The sequence below is a fragment of the Lutra lutra genome, chromosome 7, assembly GCF_902655055.1.
Source record: "Lutra lutra chromosome 7, mLutLut1.2, whole genome shotgun sequence".
NCBI classification, from domain to species: Eukaryota; Metazoa; Chordata; class Mammalia; order Carnivora; family Mustelidae; genus Lutra; species Lutra lutra.
Window position 1 is genome coordinate 113383721 of NC_062284.1, and position 13273 is coordinate 113396993.

The 13273-nt window shown below is 35.3% G+C and overlaps 1 protein-coding gene across 5 annotated transcripts in view; it reads left to right on the forward strand.

Annotated features, from left to right (window-relative positions):
- Positions 1 to 13273, forward strand: part of GPHN (gephyrin) — a 653508-nt gene that overhangs the window by 403395 nt on the left and 236840 nt on the right. For all 5 annotated transcript variants that reach the window (XM_047739307.1, XM_047739308.1, XM_047739309.1 and 2 more), the window contains one exon: positions 8085 to 8151. In XM_047739307.1, coding sequence (XP_047595263.1) covers positions 8085 to 8151 — 67 coding nt within the window. The remainder of the gene's footprint in view (positions 1 to 8084; positions 8152 to 13273) is intronic.

The following is a 13273-nucleotide window of genomic DNA, read 5'->3' on the forward strand; positions in this document are numbered from 1 at the left end:
TACATCTTCCAGAAACACTTACCTCATACCCTCACCTAAAAGCTACTTCTTTTATTTCAAACTTATGGTACTTTGAGCCAATTTGTGTTATCACCTGCTATCTTATGGTTATTTGTTTATATGCTTCAATGTTTTGTATTACATTTGTAATCTTCCTAAGGAAGTGAGATGCATTTATCCCAGAATATTTAGTGCAATTCCTTAGTTGTTTAATAAATACTGAAATATACTAAGATTGTAATACTTGTATTTTTGAAAATTATATAAAAGGGCACCTGGGTGGCTCCGTGGGTTGAGCCTCTGCCTTTGGCTCAGGTCATGATCTCAGGGTCCTGGGATCAAGTCCCGCATCGGGCTATCTGCTCAGCGGGGAGCCTGCTTACCCCTCTCTCTCTGCCTGCCTCTCTGCCTACTTGTGATCTCTCTCTGTGTGTCAAATAAATTAAAAAATCTAAAAAAATTATTAAATGAGATAGTGTTTATAAAACCACTGTATTAAACAAAGGAGTTATGTAAAGGTAAAGTATTTTCTTTTTGTCATGACACTGGATATTCTATAGATGGAAAACTATATCTCAAAATTAATTTTTAAACATTCAAAGAAACTGATGGGGCTAATTTAAAAGCCCAATCTAGTTTTTTTGGCAAAGTAAAACTCCAAATAGATTAAGCGAAAATAACAGTTATTATTTCTTATGTGTATAATAAAGCTTTTAATTATATCACATACACGCATAACACACCCAGAAAAATAGTGATCTAGATATAACTATTACGTATACACATAAAATACTGATTGAAGTTTATATGCATACCTTTATTAGCACTACTATTTAGGGTGTCACCATAGAGCGGATGAAGTGTTTTTAGAGACATAATAGGTTGGGCTTGTTTGCAAAAAAGTTAGAATATTATTAACTGAATTTGCATTTGCCAATACTCTTGTGGTAGAGGGTATTAACACTTGGAACATTCTTAGAAACATTCTTGGGAAATAGAGTTACATTCTTGAAAATTATATTCCAAGTTCCATTTATAACTTGATAAATTATAAATATATTGACATCCAACAGAGATTAATGAGATGGAGACAAACCATAAGGACTCTTAACTAGGGAGAATAAACTGATTTACCTGATAAAAGAGATCAAAATCATGGTTATAAAGATGACCAGCAAGGTCAGGAGAACAATGTCCAAACAAAGTAAGAATATAAGAAACAACAAAGAATATAAGAAACTACCACACAGAAATCACATAGCTGAAGAATACATAACTGAACCAAAGCAATCAGTAATGGGATTTAACAATACTAGATGAAGCAGAAGAAAAAACCAGCACACTTGAAGACAGGACAATTGGAATTTATCTAGTCAGGAGAGAAATAAAAGTTGAAGATAGTTTGAGACTTATGGGACAGTATCAAGCAGACTAATATTCATAATGTAAGAATCCCAGAAGGAGAAAAGGGAGAAGAAGCAGCAGAAAACTTATTTGAAGAATAATGGCTGAAAATGTCTCTAACCTGAGGAAGGAAATAGACATCCAGACCCAAGAGTTCCAAATTAAATGAATTTAGAGACCTACTCAAAGGCACATTATAATTAAATTGTCAAAAGTTAAAAATAACAAGAGGAAAAAAAAAACTTTTTATATACAGGGAACCTTATAAGATACAAGTAGATTTTTCAGCAGAAACTTTGCAGGCCTGAAAGGGGAGCCACAAAATATTCAAGTGCTAAAAGAAAAACAAAACAAAACAAAACCAAAACAAAAACAAAAACAAAAACAAAAAACAGAAAAAACAACAACAAAAAAAAAAACCTGCCAAACAAGACTCCTTTATCCAAGAAAGTTGTTCTTCAGAATTGGAAGGAGAAAGAGTTTTCTATACAAACAAAAGCTAAAGAGTTCAGCACTACTAGACTGGCCTTATAAGAAATGTTAAAGGGACTTCTTTCAGCTGGAACAAAAGGATGGTAATTAGTAACAGGAAAACAAATGAAAGTTGAATCTCACTTGTGAAAGTAAATATATGGTTGAATTTAGAAAGTCTAATGTTGTAATCATGGATTGATCCCTTTAATGTGCAGGTTAAAAGACAAAAGTATTAAAAATAACTAAGTGTAGTAACTTGTTAATTGATAAGCAACTTAAAGAGATATAAATTGTAGCACCAAAAACATAACATGGTGGAAGGAGTAAAAATATAGAACTTTAAAATGTGTTCAAACTTAAGTTGTTGTCAACTTAAAATCAGCTGTTATAGATATGTTTTATGTAAGTCTCGTGGTAACCCCAAAGCAAAAACCTATAGAAGGCACACAAAAGATAATGATAAAGGAATGCGTACACACCACTACAGAAAGCCATCAAATCACAAAGGAAGGGAGCAAGAGAAAAATCAAAGGTATTACAAAACAGCCAGAAAAAAAAATTTACAAAATTATAGTAAGTCCACTCCTCTTAATAATTTCTTTAAATGTAAATGGACTAAATTCTCCCAATCAAAACAGTGTGGCTGAATGGAGTAATAAAAACAAGACCCCACTATATGCTGCCTATAGGAGACTCACTTCAGATATAAGGACACAGATTGAAAGTGAAGGAATGGAAAAAGTATTTTCCAATAGAAAATGAAAGTTGGGTTAACTATGCTTATATCAGACAAAATAGATTTCAATAAGAGGGTTGTAATAAGAGACAAAAGATCATTGTATCATAGTAAAGGGGTTAATCCAACAAGAGGATATAACATTTGTTAATACTTATGCACTAAACATAGGAGCAGATAAATATATAAAGCAAATATTAACAGATCTGAAGGGAAGAATAGAAATGCAATAATAATGGGAGACTTCAGTACCCCACTTTCATCAATGAATAGATCATCCAAACAGAAAATCAGTAAGGAAACATTGAACTTAAATGATACTTTACACCAAATGGACTTAGCAGACACTTATAGAACCTTCCTTTCAAAAGCTGCAGAATACACATTCTTCTCAAACACACTTGGTGCATTCTCCATGATAAATATCTTGACCTATGATGATAGATCATATATTAGCCCACAGCACAAATTTTAATAAATTTAACTAGATTGAAATCCTATCAAGCATCTTTTCTATCCATAAAGGTATGAAACTAGAAATCAATTACAAGAAGAAAACTGGAAAAATCATGAATATATGGAAAGTCACCAACATGCTGCTGAACAACCAGTGGGTAAAAGAAGAAATCAAAAGCATAATCAAGAAATATCATGGAAGAAATGAAAATGGAAATATAGCATACTAAAACTTATGAGATGAAGCAAAAACAATCTAAGAGGAATGTTCATAGCAATAAATGCCTACAACTTTAGGCCATAACTAAACTTTATACCTCAAGGAACTAAAATGAACAAATTAAACCCATAGTTATTAGAAGGAAGAAGATAAAGAACAGAGCAAAAATAAAGGAAAAAGAGATTAAAAATACAACAGAAAAAAATCAAAGATATTAAGAGCTGATACTTTGAGAAGATTTTAAAAAATAGATTCACAAAAAAAAATAATGAAAAGAGCACTCGGCTAAATAAAATCATTTGTACAAGAGGAAACAGAACTGATGCTACAGAAATACAAAGGTCGTAAGAGACTATTGTGATCAATTGTGTGCCAACAAATTGGACAACCTACCAGACATGGATAAATTTCTAGAAACATACAACCTACCATGACTTAATCTTGAAATAGAAAATCTGAGCAAACCAATTACTAGTAGGGAAATTTAATCAATAATTTGTAACCTCCCAGCAAGTCAATGACCATATGGCTTCACTATTGAATTTTATGAAACAGTTAGAGAAGAATTAAGGCCAATCCTTCTCAGACTCTTTCAAAAAATAGAAGAGGAGGGAACACTTCTAAACTCATTTTATAAGAGCAGCATTACCCTGATACCAAAACCAGAGAAGAAAAGAAAAATACAGGTCAGTATCCCTAATATTGATGCAAAAACCATCAACAAAATATTAGCAAACTAAGTACAACAGTACATTAAAAGGACCATGATGAAGTGGGATTTTTTTCCAGGGTGCAATGATGGTTTAACAACTACAGATCAGGGTGCCTGCGTGGCTCAGTGGGTTAAAGCCTCTGCCTTCGGCTCAGGTCATGGTCTCGGAGACCTGGGATGGAGTCCCACATCAGGTCTCTGCTCAGCAGGGGGCCTGCTTCCCCCTCTCTCTCTGCCTGCCTCTCTGCCTACTTGTGATCTCTCTCTCTCTGTGTCAAATAAATAAATAAATAATCTTTTAAAAAAATCCACAGATCAATTGATGTGATAGACAACATTAACAAAATAAAGGATAAAAATTATTATATAATCCTCTCAACAGATGCAGAAAAAGCATTTGACAAAATTTAATATCCCTTCATTATGAAAATTCTCAACAACATGGATATAGAAGTAATGTACCTAAATATAATAATATATCACAAGCCCACAGCTAACATCATACTCAGTGGTGAAAAACTGAAAGCCATCTGTCTAAGATCAGGAACAAAACAAGGAAGCCTACTCTCACCACTTTTATTCAAGATAGTACTAGAAGTCCTAACCAGAGCAATTAGGCAAGAAAAAATAAATAAATAAAACTCACCCAAATCAAAAAAGAAATAAAACTGTCTATTTGCAGATAACATGCTATTATATATAATAAATCCTAAAGACTTCATTAAAAAAAAGTTAGAACTAAGAAATTAGTAAAGTTATACAAAATCAGTATTTAAAAATCAGTTGCATTTCTATACACCAATTATGAACTATCAGAGAAATTAGGAAAATAATCCCATTTATAATTGCATCAAAAAGAATAAAATACCAAAGAATAAAATTAACCAAGGAAGTGAAAATCCTATACACTGAAAACTGCAAGACATTGGTGAAAAAAATTAAAGACACAAATAAATAGGAAGATATTTCATGGTCATGGATTGAAATAATTAATATTATTAAAGTGTCCATATTTCCCAAAGCAATCTGCATAGTCAGTGCAATTCCTATCAAAATTCCAGTGGCATTTTTTTATGGAAATAGATCAATCATTCCTAATAGAAACACAGAAGACCCCACATATTCAAAGCATTTTGAGAAAGGTGAACAAAGCTGGAGGCATCACACTTCCTGATCAAACTATATTACAAGGGTGTAATAATCAAAGCAATATGGTATTGGCATATAAACAGACACACAGATCAGTGGAACAAAGTAGAGTACCCATAAGTAAACCCATGCATATATATATGGTCAATTAATTCATGACAAAGGAACCAAGAATATATAATGGGGAAAGGATAGTGTCTTCAATAAATGGCGGGAAAACTGGACAGTTACATGAAAAAGTATGAAATAGGACCACTACCTTAAACCATACACAAAAATCAACTCAATATAGATTGAGTTGTAATATAATTATCTTACATTATAACATAATGTAAGACCTGGACCCATAAAACGTTTAGAATAAAACATAGTGGATAAGCTTCTAGACATCAATACTGGTAGTGCTTTTCTGGATTTGGCTCCAAAAGCAAAGATAAATGGGACTATGTCAATCTGAAAACCTGTGCAACGAAGGAAGCCATCAACAAAATGAAAAGGCAACCTATGAAATGGAAGAAAATACTCACAAATTATATATCTGATAAGTTAATATCCAAAATGTATGAAGAACCCCTACCACTCAGTAGAAAAAAAAAATCCAATTAAAAAATAGACAAAGTATCTGAATAGACATTTTTCCAAGTAAGGCATCAAAATGGCCAACAGGTATGTGAAAAGATGCTAAATATCACTAATCCACAGGTAAATGGAAATCAAAACTGCAGTGGGGTACCACTTTACATCTGTTAGAATGACTATTATCAAAAAGATGATAACAAGAAGATACATAGAAAAGGGAACCCTTGTTTACTGTTAGGGAATGTAAATCAGTTAAGTCACTATGTAAAAGAGTATGGGAGTTGCTCAAAAAATTAAAAATAGAACTACCATATGATCCAGCATTTCCATCTGTGCATCTATCCAGAGGAAATGAAATCACTGTCTTGAAAAGATATGAGTACCCCTGTGTTCATTATGGCATTATTTACAATAACCAACACATGGAACAACCTATGTCTCCTGACAGATGAATGGATAAAGAAACTATGGTATGTATGTGCAATGGAATATTATTGAATAATAAAAATGAAGGAAATCCTGCCTCTTGCACCAAACATATATGGGACCTGAGTATATTATGTTAAATGAAATAAAGCAGACAGAGAAAGTCAAATACTTTATTATCTCACATGTGTGTGGAATCTAAAAATAACCAAACTCATAAATACAGAAAATAGATTAGTGGCTGCCTGAGGCAGGCATTGCAGAGTAGGTGAAATGGGAGAAGGTGGCCAAAAACACAAACTTCTACTTACGAGTTAAATAAATCTTAGGGATATAATGTCAGCATGGTGACAATTAATAGTAAGGAGGTAAAGGAATGAATAAATGGGTTATGTATTATACTGCTGTATTGTATATTTGAAAGTTTCTAAGTAAGTAGATTGTAAGAGTTCTCATTACAAGAAAAAAAATTAGTCACTGTGTAGTGATGAATGTTAACTAAACTTATTATGGTAATCCTTTCACAATATATACACATATTACATCATTTTTATACACTAAAACTAATACAATATTATTTTTCAATTGTTTCTCTATTAAAAAGAATATGGAAATTTTAAAATAAATAACTGTTGACTCTTTGTGAATAGAACACAAGAAAAAAACAATAAAATATGACAATTTTATATTATTTCAGAAAGTTAAAGTAGTTAAAGAATAAAATCATTCCGGGGCACCTGGGTGGCTCAGTGGGTTAAAGCCTCTGCCTTCGGCTCAGGTCATGGTCTCAGGGTTCTGGGATTGAGCCCCGTATCGGGCTGTCTGCTCAGCAGGGACCCTGCTTCCTCCTCTCTCTCTCTGCCTGCCTCTCTGCCTACTTGTGATCTGTCTGTCAAATAAATAAATAAATGAAAATCTTTAAAAAAAAAAAAAAAAGAATAAAATCATTCCTAGAAAAAAGTTTTGGGAAAAGGTTCTTACACGACTTTTAAAATCTTAGTTGTAAAATTTTAGAAGTAGACTAATCTCTGTTTTCAGATGATGAAAATGAGATGTTACCAGGTAAAAGAAACATAGCCAATTATTGTTAGAGTATGATTCTAACTCTTATACGAAATCTAGGCCTTCAGCTCTTGACTCCTGTTCATCCAGTGCTTTTCTACTGTTTATGTTTCTTATTTAACCACTTGGTTTAAAAGTAGCTTGGAAATTTTCAGTGATCCCTGAAAGACCTTTCTTCTTTTACTTGTCCATGTTCTTCAATGGCTCTTTCAGCAGCTAAGCTCTCCAAACTCTTCCCACCACCATTCATTTGTGAGAAACTTTATTTTACTTTTAAATTTACATCCTTTTCTGAGAAGCAAGAGCTCAAATGTAAGTGTCACTCAACTCTTGATTGCTTTTATGTTAGACTTTTGAACATAAATGTGACTGTGCTAGACATTTTTAATACATTTATCTCATTGAAATCTTAGAACTATATGAGATACGAAGAAGCTAAATTTGAGAAAGAAGATGTTTTGGCCATTATTTCTTTAAATTGGCTAATTTATTCTTTTTTCATGTTCAGCACATTTTTGCAATCTACCACACTAACCATTATTGTAAAATCCTCAGTCAGAATGCCCAATTTGTATAGCAATTGGTGAATCTCTAGTTGTAACAATCTTTTTTTTAATTTAATTTTATTTTTTCAGTGTTCCAAGATTCATTGCTTATGCACCACAGCCAGTGCTCCATGCTATACCTGCCCTCCTTAATACCCACCACCAGGCTAACCCAACCCCCTACCTCCCTCCCCTAGTTGTAACAATTTTATTCTAAAACAGTTGTTCGCATGTAAATACAATGATTGATCTTTGTTGTTGAATGTATTTAAACCAACCATTCATTGCAATTTAGTATTCATCCATTCTCTTTCCTTTCAGGCCTGTATGTGGAATCAGAGGGAAAACTCTCATAATTAACCTGCCAGGTAGCAAGAAAGGATCTCAGGTAAGCAACCTTGAGATTTATATGATTTAGTGTAAAGTTTTACCAACTATGAGAGTTAGTCAACCAAAATGTTAGAGGACTCCATGAGACTGCCCTCACTAGTGTCTGACACCAGTTGCAATTTAGTGCATTCCCAAAAACCACCCTCAGTTTCAGTAATTCACCAGAAAGACTCACAGAACTCACCAAAGGATATTAAGCTAACAGTTATGCTTTATGACACAGAATGGATACAGATTAAAGTTAACCAAGATTGGAAGAGAGGTGAATACATTACTCTCTTGGCATCAGTGTATAACAGCTCAGGGAGTATTGCCAATCAGGGAAGCTCTAAGCCTTCAGTGTTCAAAGTTTTTGCTGGCGCTCATCACATGCTGCCCATAAGGCTGGTCTTTAGTCTATAGCCCTTTCCAAAGGTTAGGCTCTTTCCTTTATTCCCCAGCACTTTCCAGAAGCAAAACAGACACCAAAATGCCCAATGCCCTCATCATAAATCACGTTGTTACACTGTTTGGTAGCCCAAGTTGCCAGGCAACAAAGACATTCCTATCACATCCCAGTAAATGAAAGCAAAGCCAAACTCTCTGGGGTAAGGTTAATTTTTCATTACATAAGTTATCCCCTGGCTTTGGCCAAAGTTCTCTTATAGAAAAATGATTGTATTTGTCTGGCTGGGCATCTGTATTTACTACAGCATTTATATTACAGATATAACACCAGTATCAGTGTGAATATATCTAAGATTTAGAGGATTCAGTGTGGGATAGGGATAAATTTGAGAAATAGGTAATTTATCCTTTAAAACCATTATATATATTTCATATTTTTATACTAATATACTAATGTTTTACCTTGATTTACTATTTTTATCCTATGATACAATTCCACAGAACTATTTACCACAGACATTAGCTGTCTTGTTTAGGCCATTTTCCATTGGTATTACATTTTGAGGAGGATTTAACTCAATTTCCCAATAAATATGATCATCAATATCAATATTATAATCTGACTAGCAATGACAGTATTATAACATTTCACAGTAGAGTTGTGGATATAACCTGAAATATGAGTGAAAAGGTAACCGGCATACTATTAGAGTCCTACATATACATTAACAGTTAGCCTAGTCTATCATTATATCATATGATCAAAATGTCTCCCAGAGCTATGCTATTCAGGTTTATGGGCTTGTCAGATTCCCAAAGTAGGAGTAGTCTCACCAACATATGACTTTAACCTTTCTGGCATCTGTTACAACTGAGCTAAGAACAATATCCTCTCTTGTTCTAAGGATTTTGAGACACCAATATAGTTGATCTCCCTCGTTACATAACCCATTTATTCATTCCTTTACCTCCAGTTACCATTCCTCCTTCTTTCCATTTATACTCCGACTTTTCCTTTGAAAATCTTTTAATGAGACAGTTGATTTGGCCACTGTGCTGGTCTGGATTGCCACCAGTAATACCTGTTTAACAAGTGCCACCTGCTTAGTCCTTTTCCATTCATACAAGATAGGGTTGCTAGTGAGCAGTCTCAAACATCAGGTGATATAACTGCATTCACTGTCAATCCCAATTTGGCTAGATGGAGTCAGGCATAATCTACCCCATCAGGCCCTAGGAACTCTGACGGAAAGGTTTAAAGGTATAGTTAGTAGTTTCTGCTTAAGAATCATCCTGCCCTGGGATGCACAGTTGCAGCCCTGATCCTGGTACTATAGCGTCAGGTAGAAAAAAAAGTTAGTGTGATATGATAAAAGAAAAAGTATAGTCCTAAAGAAAAAGTATAGTCATACCAGCATTGTGTCCTAGCCCCCTCTTCCCTAGAAAGGTAGAGGACTATATTTAGTGGGGACCCTCCCTCATCCTCCCCCTTGTTGAATGTGACCACACACTAATGGTCACTAATGAAAGCATATAAGCCATGCTCCTCCGTTTTTAGACAACAGTTTCCATAGTCCATTGGTCTAAAGGAATGTGACTCTGCAGTCATTGGTACAATGTTTTCTATTCTAGTCCTTTTATAGTATACTGAGTATTTGCATCTACCATTGAGTAAGCAAAGCCCAGTCCAAAGTAAATGTCTGTTCCTGTTAGGATTCATTTGTAGCCTCAAGGGACTAGCAGCATCAGTCCAACTTGCTAGCTATGTGCAGGACTTTCCCCTATGGAATATGCTGCATAACCTTCTGCTGTCTGCCTTTTTTGTTAGCAGATAGAACAGTTCTTGTTGGCATTTAGTGCCTCAGTGGGTGCAAGAAGAATAAATCATTCTAGCCCATACCTGCATTGTTGCAGCCCCCCATTGCCCACTCATCTCATGGGCCCAGGTGCCATGTCAAGCATGCATACTGGGATATCTGCTCACCAGTTCCAATTAACTTCCATTTCTGAAAGGGTGTTCTTCTGATGGGCATTGATGTATCCTACTTAAACATACCCCTTACATTCCCAGAGTGACTTCCATAGGCTATCCCCCATATAAGCATCCATTTGGTAAACCAATTTTCCATTGCCCTTCTGCCTGACCATATGGCCAGGCCACTGAACACTTCTTATGAGTTGGTAAAAACCCAAACATAGGGGCAAACATCATGCAGTTCAGCCTATCGAGCTGATTTGTTTTTACCTTCTTCAATCAGAGTGGCGGCCTTCCAAACAGGATGCTGTCCCTTCATCTTGGAATTGCCATCCATAAACCAAGCAGCTCTTTGTTGATCAGTAGAAAGCTGTTTATAGGGCACCGCCCAAGTGGCCCAAGTGGCCATAGGATCCAGCAGCTCCTCAGGTGGTTCCGAAGTCGGCCCTAGGTGAAAAGAGGCTACCTGCTCGTGAGTACCTCCTTGCATTCTCCTGGTAGCATGATCCTATATGCACCATTTCCATTTTATTATGGAATTCTCTTGGGCATTGCCTTCCCCATTAGAGCATTTCTCTGATATTCCCAAGACATTATGGATATTTCAGTTTTCAAGATTATTTTATGTTCTTCAGTCATAAGGGTAGTCTCAATTAAAGTCCAATAGCAAGCTAGTAATTTTCTCTCAAATGGAAATTTTCTGGCCCAAAGTCCCAGCAGTTGTTGCTAGGTGGCACTCACAGATTTCTTCCGTGAACCCAGTTTGCACTCCACACAGGTCTGTTGTACACCAAATTAATGATCTGTGTAGATTCAGGCAATATTATTTATTCCCACTTAACATGTATTATGTATACTGGTGGAAGAGTGGGTTTATATGCTTTCTATTTTACAATACAAGGTAAAGGAAGAATTGTCTAGTCAAACACAATATCCATCCCCATAATACAATCAGGTAAAGGAGACTGATCACTTCATATGAAGTTCACTGTCCAGACATTCTAATTTTCATCCCAACTTTCACTATAATAACATCGACTATTGCATCCCTGTACCTTTTCAATCTAACTGTACCTCCCATTAGAACTTCAACAGGTATTTACAGGATGGATCCCATGTTGAGAAATCCCAGAAAAGTAATTCTCCATCCCATGGCCATTTTATCCATTTATGTGCATATGGCCTTGGATTTCTAGGCAGGGTTTTTACCAAGGGTTTCACACTCTTTTGTCAGGCCTTATCTTGATTAGATTATGGGAACATCACTTAAGGTGATTCAAGATGAGGTTTCTTTTAGTTATCTTTGCCTTCCTTTGCCTTTTAAAATTCCTTCAAACTAGGGTAAATAGAGATTGTTTAGGACCCTTCAATGTTGGGAGACCAGTGCTCCCATCTGTCTGCTCAACCCATAATGCTGCTTAACACCTTTCTTTTGCCCCCAGCAATGCCCACTTTATTCATTCATTTCTTAATTATTATCTAAATATTTCTACCCTTATAGGACAGGTCTCTTGAATCTCTCATTTCTTTACTCCATTCTCTTAGGAATAAGTCTAACTTTATTCACTATTAATCATTTCCGCGTAACATTTTTTTTGGAAGCAGCTCAGGGAGCGGCAGCTATATGTTAGATCAGCCAAAATCTAAGCTTGGCACAACCTCAGGATTCACCCCAACATTCTTCCTTTTGTTTTAGCTAGTGCAAATAACAATAACTAAGAGATTATAAATTTACCTTTTTTCTTTATGCATCCACTGACATACCTTAAAAGTTTGATCTGTCATTTCAAAATTCCATTGCTAACTTCTATCACCAATAACTAATCACAGCACAGCTGCAGTTGCATTCTGTGGGTGACCCTGTGTTTTTCCAGGCTCTAAAGATTAACCATCTCCACCCCGTCTTCCTTTCTCTGCCCACATGATTTTTCATGATCACATGAGTCAGGATCTTTCTAGTGAGTCACACTTCTAACACCAACTGTAAGGATTTTGGGCCAACTGTAAAAGTTAGCCAACTATAAAGTTGGAGCACTCCACAAGACTTCCTTCACTCTGGACACCAACTTAAAATTTAGAGGGTTTCTAAAACCACCCTCAATTTTAATAATTAACAAGAAGGACTCACAGAACTCACTGAAAACTGTTGTACTTACTGTTATGGTGTATTGCAGGGAAAGAATACAGACTGAAACCAGCCAAGAGAAGAAGCACATAGGGCAAATTCTGAGAGGTACTAAATGAGGAATTTCTAATCATCCTCTGCCATGGAGCCAGGGACAGCATTACCTCTTCTTGGCCATAAAAGAGATAATACAGAATATCACTAACTAGGCACACTCACCTTTGCCTTTGATGTCCAGTGTTCTTATTGAGACTTGATCACATATTACCCATATGGTTGACCTTTAGTCTAATCCTTCCCAGAGGGGAAACTTAGGCCTTTAATCCCCAGTTCCTTCCAGAGGCAAAACTAATATCTTGTTTCACAAAGTCCTCATAATAATCCACATTGTTAGATTGTCCAGTGGCCAAATCTCAGGCAAACAAAGACACTCCTTTTAGGCAAGACCAGGAACTAGAGTTCACCTTCCAAAAGCTGAAAGTAAAGGACAGAGTTCTTGTTGGTCAAGATTAAATTCTTTTCTATATAATCTTTATTACTAAAATGATTGAGCCATATAAAGAGAGTCAAAATATTAGGTACCCTTACAGGAATTCCCATAACCCTCTGTAAATTTTAAGATATTTCTTTACA